Source organism: Musca domestica, unplaced genomic scaffold (genome assembly GCF_030504385.1).
Source record: "Musca domestica strain aabys unplaced genomic scaffold, Musca_domestica.polishedcontigs.V.1.1 1, whole genome shotgun sequence".
Classification (NCBI taxonomy): Eukaryota; Metazoa; Arthropoda; class Insecta; order Diptera; family Muscidae; genus Musca; species Musca domestica.
The window spans coordinates 27105393-27120775 of NW_026712114.1; the positions used below are offsets into that span (position 1 = coordinate 27105393).

At 32.8% G+C, this 15383-nt stretch overlaps 2 protein-coding genes across 2 annotated transcripts; both read left to right on the top strand.

Moving 5' to 3' along the window:
- The first annotated feature begins 2546 nt into the window (after positions 1 to 2546).
- LOC101892770 (ubiquitin-conjugating enzyme E2 J2) lies at positions 2547 to 6512 on the top strand. The gene is made up of 4 exons (XM_005175880.4): positions 2547 to 2698; positions 4899 to 5225; positions 5754 to 5824; positions 5888 to 6512. Exons 2-4 carry the CDS (start codon positions 4964 to 4966, stop codon positions 6335 to 6337), a joined length of 783 nt encoding a protein of 260 aa, XP_005175937.1. The 5' UTR covers positions 2547 to 2698; positions 4899 to 4963; the 3' UTR covers positions 6338 to 6512.
- Positions 6513 to 8537: 2025 nt separating this feature from the next.
- LOC101891095 (ubiquitin-conjugating enzyme E2 J2) lies at positions 8538 to 14562 on the top strand. The gene is made up of 4 exons (XM_005175870.4): positions 8538 to 9127; positions 13260 to 13643; positions 13703 to 13773; positions 13841 to 14562. Exons 2-4 carry the CDS (start codon positions 13325 to 13327, stop codon positions 14312 to 14314), a joined length of 864 nt encoding a protein of 287 aa, XP_005175927.1. The 5' UTR covers positions 8538 to 9127; positions 13260 to 13324; the 3' UTR covers positions 14315 to 14562.
- Positions 14563 to 15383: the final 821 nt, after the last annotated feature.

Genomic DNA, 15383 nt, shown 5'->3' on the forward strand with positions numbered 1-15383 from the left:
TATATATATATATATATATATATATATATATATATATATATATATATATATATATATATACAATTAGGTAGAACTATATATAGCATGCTATATATATAGCATGACTCCACCTTCACAATCATTTTTTTAAGTCCGGTTTCTTTCGTGCTATTTGACTCATTTTACAAATGGACAAAAATATCAAAGAAATGAATACAACTTGTCGCCTAAAATTAATAATTCTGACAGGAAGCGGGCATAGCAGTAGTAGTTTTACTAAGCAGTTCTACCTAATTGTATATATATATATATATATATATATATATATATATATATATATATATATATATATATATATATATATATATATATATATATATATATATATATATATAGCTGACTCCACCTTCGCAATTCTAATCAACATACCAAATATCGGAAGGTACTGATATGGGGCTTAAGGAAAACGTTGACCTATATAGACAATATTCTGCCACATTAAGTAGAACACATTTGCAAAACTAGTACATTCCAGTAAGTTCTCAAACAGAGGAATTATGAGCTACAAATACAGAATTTTAAACAAATCAATTAGAAAATGTGACTTTATATTCCAAACATCTTGTCTGTGCAAGAATTGCACGAATGTAAAAGTTTTTACTACGATAATCAATTTTCCCTTTACTGGTTCGAGGGTTCTGGAACAGACCAATCAAAATAATATCGCAAACGCCTATGCCAAATAAATTTTGTTTATTTATACAAAATATTTGGTCTGTAAAATTTTAAAATTTTTATTTACGATAACCGATTTTTCCCTTTATAGTATTGAAAAATATTGCAAAACTAGTAGATTCTTGCAGGTTTTGGTACGGACAAATTTTGACTATCTTGATTTCAACAGATCAACGGACATCGTTAAACCGTCTTAGGACTGTTTATTTATCTTCTTAATTACCCATATAAAATTTGCTGAGCGAACAAAGATTTTTGTTTATTGTTTCATTCAAATTACTTACGGAACTAAGATGAAATTTATGCCATCACTAACAAATGAGAGTATTTATCGAAAAAATAAATAATGACATTTAAAAATTCAAAATAGAAAAATTTTAAGAAATTTTCAAAATTTTCAGGAAGACTGAAAATTATGAATTAAACATATATTTTGAATGTCATATTAACATTTAAACGGAATTAAATTTTGTTCTCCCCCTCATTCGAGATACGTTTTTTGTCCAAGAGTTGAAATATTTGCATATAGACGGAAACAAAAGGGGCACTGTTTTCAAAGATTTTTCATTAACAAGTTTCTCTACAGAAAAAAAAACACACAAAATTATATTCAAAATAACAGCATTTACAGAAAAGGATCAAAACACGAATGAATTTTGTAAAATAATGGTAAAATAGCTCTTTAGAGGAAAAACAATAATTTCTTCCATTCATAATAATGCGAATTTCATATGATTTCATACAAATTCCCATTAAAATCAACAAACTAACATTTTGAAAAAAGTTATTATGTTACTATGAATTACGTATCGTGTCGTATGAATGGGCTTATTGGTGTACCTAATTCTGATAGCGAACAACGTGATTGAAATTGCATAGAGAACATAGCATTAGCCATGGTAGAAGAATATAGGTAGACGCGTCGACACAGCTGCTGGGACAATGAACTGTCAAACCAATTTTGGAATTGAAAATGTTGAATGAAAAATTATTTAAAATTGCGAATTATAATAGCCTCCGAATGACGTAGTATAAGAAAACATATAAAAATTTACTTATATTTGAAAAAACATTTAAATTTTTTTGACATATCAATGCTCCCAAGCGTTGATGCATCTACCTGTATTCTTCTGCCGTGGCATTAGCTAATAACCGTCCCATGGTAGAAGAATATAGGTAGATACATCAACGCTTGGAAACATTGATACGTCAAAATTTTTAAAATGTTTTGTAAAAAATAAGTAACTTTTTTATGATTTCTTATACGACGCGAAATTGTACAAATTTCAATAATTTTTCATTCAGAATTTTCAATTTCAAAATCGGTTTGACAGTTCATTGTCCCAGCAGCTGTGTCGATGCGACTACCTGCATTCTTCTACCATGAACCGTCCATGTTACAAGAATACAGGTCATGTCAAAAATTTTTTATTTTTTAAATAAGTAGATTTTTGTATGTTTTCTTATACGACTCCAATAAGAATGTTATGCGCCTTTTCCACAATTTTAACGAATTTCAATTATTTTCCATTCAAATTTTTCAATATCAAAATTGGATTGAATGTTCATTGTCCCAGCAGCTGTGTCGATGCGACTATCTGTATTCTTCTACCATGGATAAGAACAGAAAATATATAATTCTGCAGAAATATAACGTAATCCTAATGATAATGTGAACATGACATAATTGCCGATAGACTTTGATTTTTACCTGAACTATCGACATTCTCATCGATTGTTTACCAGCTATAGGTCGTATGCCGTCATACGATAAACAAATACATGGAGTGATGAAATTCGGCTCGTTCAACGGTAACAAGAAAGGAGAGAGAGAGTGCAATTTGTTTTGATTATAGAAATTTTCATATATTTTTAAACTGGAATAGAACAAAATTTTAAAAAATTGTCATTAAAGAATAACAAGAAATACAAAACGACGTGGAAAATAAATTGTATAAACAACTACATAGTGGTCCAACCTTAGGTATGTAGCCAACATTTTTACCGCTCTGCTGAAGTTATGAATTAAAATAAGCAGAATAAAATAAAAATATGATCACAAAATTGAAGCAATTTTCAGAGCTAAGACGAAAAGGAAACAATTATGGTAAAATTAAAACACTACTTGTAAAAATAAAAACATTTTTGAAGTTTGTTTACGGTTTTAGAAGTTTTTACTTGGGAAAATTTTATGAACTGATAGAACAAAATTGAATTGATGATGAACAGAAGATTGCCGCCCACCTAAAAATTATTAATTTTTTAAAAGGGTGCTGTTATTGTTGTATATACAATAAACCAAGACAAATTTGGGGGGCGAATATATGATACCCTACACCACTATTCATATTTAGTAGAGCTCTCGTAAAAGAAAGATTTATATTTCAACTTCTCAGCTCTATAAGATATCTGGTTTATAATCAATAAAAAATCCTCTTTGTAAATATATTAATTATAATTATTTGATTTCATTTAAAAACTAATAAAAATAAAAATGTTTTGTTATTTTTCCATCTAAAAATCTAAAAGTTTCATTTGATTTGCAAAAAGTTTCATTTCGGTTGCAAATGGTTTCATTTCGGTTGCAAAAGTTTTCATTTCCGCTGCAAAAGGTTTCATTTCCACTGCAAAAGGTTTCATTTCCACTGCAAAAGGTTTCAATTCCACTGCAAAATGTTTCATTTCCGCTGCAAAAAGTTTCATTTGAATTGCAAAAGGTTTCATTTAATCTGAAAATGCTATATATGGGAGCTATATCAAAATCTGAACCAATCTTTATAAAATTGAAAACAGCTATTTCTTGGCTGTATCTGATATCTGGTACCAAATATTGTATAGTGCATTTTATGAATTTAAGGGACTTAAACACCAAATCGGATGAATCATATATATGAGACTGTAGCTATATCTGAGCCGATTTTCACCAAATTTAAAGTACTTATTTCTATTCGGTTTTAAGTGCCAAACTTCACTCCATTTGGACTGGTATTAGCCATTTAGTGCACAAGAAACCTAAAAACGGATGAAGATATATATGAGAGCTATATCCAAATCTAACCGATCTTGATAAAATTTGAATCATTAATTTGCTAGGCTGTATCTGATATCTGGTGCTAAATATCAGTCTTGTGGAGTGCATATTACGAATGTGAGGGAAAAAATTTACTCCATTTGGACTGATATTAGCCCTTACTTCACTTCTTTCTCAGATGCAATTCGATGTATTTTAATTGCAATGCCAGGATGTCATTAGTAGTTTGTTACATTTCAATAGTGATCCCATTTTATATGCGAATTGTTCCGTTTGAGAATAGAATTATTCCCAGTTTCTGCATTGGAGATTCTGAATAAAAATATACTCTGTTCCAGAATCTGCAACCATAACCGATATTTCCTTTTTCATATTGCAAAAAATTGTGAAACCTTGTAGATTCTTGCAGCTTCTGGATTCATTTCTATTTCCAATTTGACTATTTGACCCCTTTTTTACACAAATGTTTAGGTCATGAAGGAAATAATTTTTTTAAAGTTAGGGTAAAAATACTTTCCTTGAAAAGAAGTAAAAACATCAAATTTTTCCTTTTAGAATTGCTCATACACCAAAAAAAAAAAAAAAAAAACAAGTAAAAAAGCTGTAAGTTCAGCCGGGCCGAACTCTGAATACCATGTAACATCTGGAACGAATTTGGCAATTTTCAAAAAAAAAAAATCCGTTAAAAATTCTGCTAAAATCTAAACGACGACGTGGACCTGCATAGGCAACATTTGTCATAAGCCATTACAATATTCAAATGCGAAACTTGTCAATATAGGGAGGTACTATTATATGGGGGCTATATTAAAATGTGGACCTGCACAGACAATTTTCTGCCTTAGGCTGCAGTATCCATTACGAACTTCAAACATCAAATTTGTAGCAATTCCGATGAATAATGCCGCTAATAAATAAAATACCAAAAATAGGGATGTACCGTTATATGGGGAAGCTAGAGCGATTCGCTAATATCGACTAGAATTTTTAAGCTGATCAAGAACATAAAGTATATATATTGGGGTCTAAAATGAATATTTTGAGGTGTTACAAACGGAATGACAAACATAATATACCCTCCATACCATGGTGGAGAGTATACAAATATTTCTATGTAATATTTCAAAATCACTAGTGTTTTTTCTTTTATCAGATTGTTAATACTCAATACATTGGATAGCTGACTTATTGGGAACAACTTGGGGACGTGTACACGCAATGGCTTTAGCACGTTTGAAACAGGAATATTTACATTTGAAACGAGATCCAGTGCAATATATTACAGCCGAGCCCTCGCCCGCTAATATTTTGGAATGGCATTATGTTATCAAAGGTCCAGAAGATTCGCCATACTATGGTGGCTACTACCATGGCACACTGTTGTTTCCACCCCAATATCCGTTCAAAGCGCCTGCAATATTCATGCTTACACCAAGTGGTCGTTTCAAAATAAGAACACGATTATGCTTAAGTATATCAGGTAAATATAATTGCTATAAATATGACTTTTGAAAAGACTAAGGAAAGGCTTGATGTCGAAAGAACATGAAAGCGGATCAATTTGTTCGGGAATTATATTCCCTTGAAAATAGCGTATATCTGGAGCCTGAGTTGAAGTGGATCTCCAAGAATCTACCAGAACTCAAATTTTAACAATGTTTTAAAGTTGAACTTTTATAAATATTTAAAAATAGCTTCGTTTCCAGAAATTACAGGAATATACTATTTGATTTTTTTTTCGATACCATAAAGGAGAAATCTGTATTTGTAGTAAACCCTTTACCTTCTTGCAGGTTCTGAAACAATTCTAGCGTTTAGTACCCAAATGTTCTCAATTTTCACTTGGGCTTATTATTTATTCAAAATGAAAATCCTTAGTTTCACCCATCAATTCATTGATTGAATCCTTTCTTCTAGATCTTTAATACAATTTAGTGAATTCATTACATTATTCTAAAATATGAAATCATTAATTAATTTATGTACTTTTGTGCACATTTATTTTTAGATTACCACCCAGAGACCTGGGACGCATCCTGGCGTGTCGGTACAATATTGATGGGTCTATTAAGTTTTATGGTATGTATGTCTATAAATAATATGTGTACTCGATCATAATAATTTTATTTCCAAAAATTGTAGATGGAAAGCACTCCCACTATAGGCTCCATTGAAACAGGACTTTCTGAAAAACAGCAACTAGCCAAAAGGTCGCTAGCATTTAATTTAAAAAATAAAACTTTTGTTGAATTATTTCCCGAAATTTGCAAAGAAATCAAAGCAAAACTACAAAGTGAAAAAGATTTAAAATTGAAAGCAACTAATGCTGAAATAACTGAAAAAGGGGCTGGTACCAATAACACCAACTTGAAAAGTGAAGAGAATGTTAAGCTGGAAACTGCGACCAGTGGTGAAAGTGGTAAAACAAATGCTGCCAATCAAACCAATGTGGAGTTGAGAACTGAAAAAGAGTTACAGCTAAGTACGCCGAGTGTTGCATCGGCTAATAATGATGATGTGGCCAACGGTGCAAATGGTAAACCGAATGTAGCCGCCAGTGGTGACGTTGAAAGCAGTAGTACGATTGTTTAAATAGCGTCGCCATAAATGAAAATGGCTAAAAAAGGTTAGAATCCTGAAATAGGTGTAGTAATAATATTGAAAATTTTGTAAATAAAAATACATTAATACATAATAAGTTTCATTAATTATTCAATATAATAAATTTCTAATTTATTGTTTAATAAAGCATTATCAATTTTAAGTACGTTCACGAGATTACGCTATGTAATCTCTTTAGAGTCCACAATTTCAATGACATTGAATTTGGATTAGGTTTGGGAATCAGGAGTACATCTTCATCTTTATATAAAAAAGAATAAAAAAAGGTTAGTCGGGCGGGCCAGTATGCATATTTAGTAGAGTTATCCGTAGCACATTAATGTTTATATTGTCAAGTAGATCAAATATGAACCTATTTTGAATGCGTATTACGGTTGTAAAACAGCTATTATTTGGAATAAGAGGGAACTAATTTATAAGAGGTATATCAAACTCTAAATCGATTTGATTCACCAAATTTGAATGAAACATTGTACCTCTCGTTCCAAATAACATTGGGCAACAGAGGGCATGGTATGACTTCGAGAAGGTTTATAGTAAAAAATATATATCGGAGCAACAGATATGTGGGAATGAAATTTCACCAAAAGAAAAAAAAGTATTTTTGGAAAGCAGGGTTGGCACTATAAAATACAAGCAAGCGCTTCTCCGGGAATGAACCAAAACATCGCAGAGCAACATTCGGGCAGTGTGTGACGGTTTCATTGGCCTTAACGGTGAAGGCCATAATTCGTGCCAAAGGTGACCAATTCGAACATATCTAAACTTATTCTAAAATTTGAAGCTATTTTCGACATATTTTGCTTTCATTCAATAAAATTAAAAAAAGAAAAAAAAAATATATGACGTTTGACTTTGTTGAAATTTTTTTTTATCTCACCTTGTATATTGTACTTGTTTTATAATTTTTTACTTGAAGACCCTTCTTGTACTTGAAAAATTATACCAAGTTCACATTGCATTGAAACTACTGGAGATCAATTTTTGTTCAATGAAAATGTGAAATGAAAGCTTTTCTTTTTTTTTATTTTAAAATCCCTAAGCGCGTTGGGAACTAAAAGGGGGGAAAAAGGGGAGGGGATAATTGGCGAACTCTCTTTTGGAGAGGTAGGGGGTATATTGCCACACGAAAAATGAAAACTTTTATAAAGGACAGAAATGTCAAATGAAAAGATTAAAAAAAAAATTTGTTTCATTTCATATTTTCTTAGAACAAGAATTAGACCGCTGTTCTGTTCCAGAACTACAATAATTGCTTTGTTCAAGAACTGCAAGAATGTAAAACTTTTTACTACAATAATCAATTTTTCTTTTATGGTATCGAAAAAATGGAAAATTATGCTGTTTTTTGATTTCCCATTGAGTTTTTAATTCACAATTTCATTAAATAATTATATTATATTATTTGTTTTCATTATTTTTAATCATCACCTGTGAAAAAAGGTACTAAAAGTGAAATTGGGCTGTTCTGTGTCACCCTGTGAATTTCGATAACTCTTGTTTTTGTCCAAAAGTTGGAATATTTGCAGAAAACTTTTTTCAAAAATTTTGCATCGACAAAATATATATTTACAAGTTTCTCTCCAGCACAAATATAAAAGTTTCTCTCCAGAGTATAAAAAAGAAAACACACAAAAATACATTCAAAATGTCAACATTTATAGAATAGGGTCAAAACATTAATGTATATTGTATAATAGCACTTTAGAAAAGAAACAATGATTTCTTTTATTCATATTAATGCGAATTTCATATGTTTTCATACAAACTCCCATTAAAATCAACAAAGTAACATTTTAAATAAAGGAATTATGTTACTATGAATTACGAATCGTGCCGTATGAACGGGTTAATTGGTGTACCTAATTCTGAGAGCGAACAACGTGATTGAAATTGCAATGAAAACATTGCATTACATTCTTGTAATTCTGGAACAGATAAAATTTTGACATTTTTAGCATTTTTTTGTATTACTAGTTTCCGTTAGTTTTAGTTATCTAGAGGCGAATGAATGTAACATTTCTCTTTTTATAGTTTTACAACACAACAATTATAGTTCAAATACGGATTGAAACATGCCATTAACAATTGGCTAGACATAGGGACACTTAGGCCTATGTTTATCATTCGATTTCGATTTTGCCTCAATAGAAATCGGTCAATTGATTAGTCGACAATCGACTTACATATCCCTAGTCGAGAGAAATTCGTCAGAAGAAACTTAAAAAAGAAAATTGTAGTGATAAATAAAAGAATAGAAAACAATAAAAACAAATACGAAAACAGCAATCTTCTTTATTTTGTAGAGGAAATCAAACAACAAGAACACAGCGAAGACAAGTCAACAAAACAAATCAATCTGAAGTAGTTGGTGAAAAAATAGAAAACCCCCAATTTTCGTATTTACAAAGTAGTTGTTATTGTCTTTGCTGTTGTTCCACATCTCTCCATCCCCACTTGTCGTTTGAACACTCCCTTCTGCTCGTTCTACTAAACTACTATCTTTGCAATAATAATTACTGGCTTTTTTGATGGTGGTGGTGTTGGAGAAAGACACAACGTTTGTCTAGGCAGTAGTTTAAAGGCCAAAAAACAGAGGTGACAACGAATGATAACAAGGAAAACAGAGAAGGAGTGCGTGTGTTTGTGTTTCCTCATCATTTCTATTGTTGTTTTGAACAACTTGAACGTCATAATAATTGAAAATTGCAATTAAAGAATAATTAGAATTACAAAACGTCGTCGCTGAAAAAACAAAAGGTAAGCTACAACGAAGAACACTCGTGCAAAACATATACTATGAACTCTTTACACCGCTCTCTGAGAATTATGAATTAAGACAAGGAGAAGAACACAAAAAGAAAAATATTGTGATAAAAAATTGGAACGAAGGTCAGGGCAGACGGCAGAAAAAATGCCGGAGCAAGTTGAGTTTAGGGGCTATGCTCGGATCATTTTGAAATTTTTACCGCAGGTAGGTATTTGTAACCTGATTACGGCAATGTAATTTTTTTGTGGGGGAAATACCCGGTTACCCGGTTATTCGACCCAAAAGTTCGAATATAACATCCGGTTTGTATCCGGTTCTACGTAACCGATATCAATAAAATGGGTATCATTTGAAAGCTTATGAAAATACCTTTCCAACAAGTGGTCATATGACGGGGTTGCTGGAACCGGTTTCGGAGAAATTTAGAAAAATTTGCATTTTTGTATGAGTACTTTTTGAAAAACCCATAAAAACTCGAAAATGGACCCATTATAGGGTCTTAAAATCTATACACTATATTATAGCTAACACTATTGCCTTTCCAAAATGGTGTCATATGTGTTGATATCTTTTGTGGTTCCGAAGATATAAGAGATAGAATTCATTAAATTATATTTTTCTCCAGTCTAGATGCATTTGACTTTGACCTTTATAGCTTTTTTAAGCAACCGGCCTTTGGCCGTGGCTTAAGATTTTCTCCTCTAGGGTATGTCCAACACCGGCTACGCGATCCATAGTTTTTCTAAAAATTGTAATTTTTGTAAGTAGCCGGCCTTCGGCCGGGGCTTAAGATTTTCTCCTCTGGGGTATGTCCAACACCGGCTACGCGATCCATAGTTTTTCTAAAAATTGTAATTTTTGTAAGTAGCCGGCCTTCGGCCGGGGCTTTAGATTTTCTCCTCTGGGGTATGCCCAACACCGGCTACGCGATCAATAGTTTTCTAAAAATTGTAGTTTTCGAAAGTAGCCGGCCTTCGGCCGGGGCTTAAGATTTTCTCCTCTAGGGTATGTCCAACACCGGCTACGCGATCAATAGTTTCCTAAAAACTGTAGTTTTCGAAAGTAGCCGGCCTTCGGCCGGGGCTTAAGATTTTCTCCTCTGGGGTATGTCCAACACCGGCTACGCGATCCATAGTTTTTCTAAAAATTGTAATTTTTGTAAGTAGCCGGCCTTCGGCCGCGGCTTAAGATTTTCTCCTCTGGGATATGTCCAACACCGACTACGCGATCCATAATATTCTAACAACACCAAATTAAAAACAAAGCAGATTAACAAGAACGTTAAACCCGACACAAAACTTGGCTTCACTCAAACTGCTTTCATAAGTAACGAATTTAAAAGTCAATATCTTCGGAACTACAAAAGATATCAACACATATGACACCATTTTGGAAAGGCAATAGTGTTAGCTATAATATAGTGTATAGATTTTAAGACCCTATAATGGGTCCATTTTCGAGTTTTTATGGGTTTTTCAAAAATTACTCATACAAAAATGCACATTTTCCTAAATTTCTCCGAAACCGGTTCCAGTTACCCCATATATGACCACTTGTTGGATAGGTATTTTCATAAGCTTTCAAATGATACCCATATTATTGATATCGGTTACGTAGAACCGGATATAAACCGGATGTTGTATCCGAACTTTTGGGTCGAATAACCGGGTAACCGGGTATTTCCCCCACAAAAAAATTATATTGCCGTAATCAGGTTACAAATACCTACCTGCGGTAAAAATTTCAGGTCAATCCAAGCATAGCCCCTAAACTCAACTTATGCCAAAATGCCAAACAGATTCTTTATGCATTGCATGGCTTTGTTTTGGAAAATATTCCTATTTAATTTCACTATTGCATTTTCTCGGAAATGCACAAAAGAATAAATAATATTATTATGATGATTCGCAGTAGTAGTCGGTATTGTTTATATACGTTTTGTTTATTCCAATGACTTTGATTTGTTGTTATTGTGTTTTTGTAGCAACCAGTTAGCAAGTTGGTTTGCTATTATTATTTGGCTATTTGCGTTGTTGAGGTGGGACACGTGTACCTCCCATCATTGGTAATTTCTTTGGAATTTGGTATGGAATTGTATGTATGGATGAACACCCTACACCACTTAAGATAGGAAAATATTGGCCTTAATATTTTGCCGATAAATTATCAGAATCAAATTAAATCGTTAGGCCAGTTCATGGTATATGGAATAAGCAGAGGAAAATAAAGAAAAGTTATTAAGATAACAATATCATTCATTTCGTTCTATGGTATGCAAGCTTACACCTAATCAATTTAAATATGGAAAATATTAAAGAAATCACACAAGCAAAGTCGTAGTCAAATAAGGACTTATCGTAATTTTGAAGTTAATGACAAATTGAATGGTATTTAAAATAGAACTTGATATTTGAGGAAAATTATGTCAAGTATTTGGACAAAAACCTTTGATAGAAGACTGCATCTCAATGTTAGTGAGTTCCACTCCTCTATATTGTAGAATCCACAGTCGGAGAAAAATGAGATAAATACAGGATGAGATGAAAAAACTGCAACCAACTTCAGACTGCTGTCATTCTAAGCTACTCTTCCGACAGCTTTTAAAATTATTCCAGTGACAGCTCAATATATTGTTTACAAGCGTACAAAAGCAAAGTTGGCACTAAAAATACCAAAGTGTCGAACACCCCAAGCAAGCGATTCGCCGGGAATGGGCCAAAATACCACAGAGCAACATTCGGGCAGCGTGTGACGGTTTCATTGGTCGTTTGAAGGACATAATTAGTGCCAAAGGTGATCAATTTGAACAAATCTAAACTTATTTCCAGCATTTCTTGCTTTCATTCAATAAAATTAAAAAAAAAAATTAAAAATTATGGCGGTTGACCTTGTTGCAGTTTTTTTATCTCACTTTGTATTAGGTCATGCTTTTTACCACATACCTATATTTGAATTACAACAGACAGACCAATCAGGGAGGGACCAATCACCAACAAATTAATCTTCTACATTTACGCCCTCTGTCGTGCTAATGGGTATTTAACATTTAATTTATATTCCTAAGACAGCATCAAAGTTTAGAAGTGCCCTTTCGAGGTTTTGTAATTTCTGCGGGAAGTGATTCTCAAAATCAAAAATATTCACGGTTTACCGGAAACTTTGGAATAATTTACAACAAAGTAAAAAAATTATCCTCTAAAGATTATTCCTTCTGCACCGGGTTCAAACTCTAAATAAAAAAACCGGCTAACTTTGCAGGCTGTAACCAAAGATTTTCTGGCGCGGGATGCAGACGTTTCGCACACCTTCATAAATTCGGGTCCAATACGAGTTGAGACTTCTGCACAAGCCTTAACATAATTGCGTCAAAGCTTCCCTGATTTGGGTAGGCAGCCGGCGTTCTTTAGTAGCAATGGTGGTGGATGAACTCCGGCGTCGTTATTCATACTGAAGTTGCCTATGAAATCTGTGACTGCATCAGTTTAAATGGTACTCAGACCTGCCTGAAAGGCTTACTGATCTTGAGGCTGTTACTTTTAGCGTTGGACGTCCCTCTCTAGATCATGTATATACTTCCAGACACGCCTGAATGGGGCCGTTTTGCACAGATCGACCTGTCACGTTATAAGAGGTCAACAAGGTCTCCTTTTCCGCACCCCTAATGCTGCCTGCTAGCGCCTTAAGGAATTTGTTCCAGCTTTTCAGTTTATCGCTGATAGTTGCGGCTGGCGCTGAAGACCTGAACATGCTATCAAATATGACCCCTAGGATTTTGGGGTAGTTCTTGTTGGAACTTGCCAATAACTTAAGACCTTATTCCCTAATTGTGACCTGCAGAGTAACTTGAAAATCATTAGATAATTTAGTTTTTGATCCGTTTAATTTTTCTAAATATTTTGCGAGCTTCTCCTGCATATTCTGACCCTTTTGGGGGAAACAATTTCAGGTCAATCGAGTTAAAAAATCGAGAATTTTTTTAAAGTTATTTAGTGGAATTGTTGGTTTTTGTTGTGGGTCTTACGGCAACTATTTGGACAATACTTTTGATTTTTTAAGATTAAAAGATTGTAAGGGCAATAATTTTATAGACATGTCTAAATTTCTTCTTTTTCTTTTTTCCAGATAGTTGATATCCTCAACACTGAGATTTTGCTGCATCCTGCCCTTTGGCCTGTACCACTATAGAAATGGAGGTTAAAAAGATGTCCAACTCATCGTCGTCATCATCGGGGCGTAAACAACCGACAGCTGTTTCACGGATGAAACAAGATTATATGCGTCTAAAGCGAGATCCATTGCCATATATTACAGCAGAGCCGCTGCCAAATAATATTTTAGAATGGCACTACGTGGTTAAGGGTCCCGAAGATTCACCATACTATGGTGGTTATTATCATGGCACACTGCTGTTTCCCCGCGAATTTCCCTTCAAGCCGCCTTCAATATATATGCTTACACCAAATGGTCGTTTCAAAACAAATACACGATTATGTTTAAGTATATCAGGTAATTTTTTGTTATAAAGACTACGAGAATTTCATGTAATTAAATGTTTATATTTTTAGATTTCCATCCAGACACTTGGAATCCAACATGGTGTGTCGGCACAATATTAACTGGGCTATTAAGTTTTATGGTATGTTTGTTGTTCGGTGTAAATAATTAATGAACATTCATTAATATCTTTTTTTCTTCATTGGCAGTTGGAAAGCACCGCTACCTTAGGCTCGATAGAAACCACAACATTTGAGAAACAACAACTAGCCAAAAAATCGCTTGCATTTAATTTGAAAAATCCACATTTTGTTGAATTATTCCCAGAAATATGTGAGGAAATTAACAAAAAATTGCAAAGTGAAAAGGAGCTGAAGCTGAAGGCCCTCAACGCTGCTGCATCTGCTGCCAATGGAGGCGTGGCCAATGGTGTTAGTGGTAAAACAAATGTGGCCAATGGTGGCCTAGCAAATGGTGGTAGCATAGGTTTAAACGGCCTCGCCGCAAACGGAGTAAACGATGCAAATACAGCTGGTGGAGCTCATGCCCACGCCGATGCAAATTCAGGCAAAAGCCTATCGAATTCCTATTTAAATTGGCAGTCAAATCTAATAATTTTAATATGTTTTGCTATATTTGCATTAGTGGTAAATTATGTTTTAAAAAATATCAATCAGGAATAGAATTTGCAAGTCCATTGGTGGTTAGCTGGAAAGGAGGGTGGGAGTAGAAAGAGTTGGATGAATAAATGTTTGTATATGAAAGCAAAGAAAAAAATGTTGAATTCCTTTTTCACCAAAACGCAATTTTGTTTTTTTCTTCGTTAAATTTCTTTTTCTAGTAGGAATTATATTCATGTTTTCCCCTTTAGTCACGTTACAATTTGATTCCCACACTATATACATTTCCCCTTTGTTTTACTTTAACGTAACGTAACGTTTAACTATTTAGTTTTATTTTAAGTAAATATAATATGTATTGAAACATGAATATACAACAAAATACTACTACTATTATTATTCTAATTATTATAAATAAATTTATCACAAACAAAAGAAAAAAAAAAAAACAAAACAACAGAGAAACACAAGAACAAATCAACAGTTATACCAGTAATTTTTGTTTTATAACAAAAATTATTAAAATTACTATGATATATGAATATAAAGTAGTCGCTACACAACAACAAAATATATACTTATTAGGAATCAAACAAAAAAAAATATTTCTTCGAAAATCAAGCTCAGCTGATTTCTGATTTTAACATTTAAAACAACAAATTACATGTTCTTAGTGAAAACAAAAGAAAATCCAATTGATGAAAACCACAATAACGCTTATTTGTGTAATATAAATATACCTATATAAAAAATTGATTAAATTTGTATTGTGCATATTTTAATTTAAGAAAATAAAAAAAAAACAACAACAAAAATAAATGAACAAATTAAATATTTTGAAAAGAAATATTTTTTTTTATTATTATATGAAGATTATTGCTGCAGTCCGTTTCAAACTCAAGTCCTAAATAGTTGTGACAAACACAACAACAGACGACGGAATTGCAGAACATTATCAAAGGCCGTGTCAGCACGGTATTTAAAGAAGTTGGTTTGATTATTGCTCTATCATACAGAACTGGCTGAAATTAAAACAACAATTGTTTTGTAACGCCTTAAGAAGGCAAAACGAATCTCACAAGATCAACAGAATACTGAAACCTTCAGGAAACACTCTTAAGGAAAATAGTTG

Bases quoted from the DNA above. Each gene is read 5' to 3' on its own strand.
- LOC101892770 (XM_005175880.4), top strand. From the start codon at position 4,964: ATGGCTTTAGCACGTTTGAAACAGGAATATTTACATTTGAAACGAGAT. The intron at 5,226-5,753 runs GTAAATATAATT...ATTTATTTTTAG, and splicing joins ATTATGCTTAAGTATATCAG to ATTACCACCCAGAGACCTGG. The intron at 5,825-5,887 runs GTATGTATGTCT...CAAAAATTGTAG, and splicing joins TGGGTCTATTAAGTTTTATG to ATGGAAAGCACTCCCACTAT.
- LOC101891095 (XM_005175870.4), top strand. From the start codon at position 13,325: ATGGAGGTTAAAAAGATGTCCAACTCATCGTCGTCATCATCGGGGCGT. The intron at 13,644-13,702 runs GTAATTTTTTGT...TTATATTTTTAG, and splicing joins ATTATGTTTAAGTATATCAG to ATTTCCATCCAGACACTTGG. The intron at 13,774-13,840 runs GTATGTTTGTTG...CTTCATTGGCAG, and splicing joins CTGGGCTATTAAGTTTTATG to TTGGAAAGCACCGCTACCTT.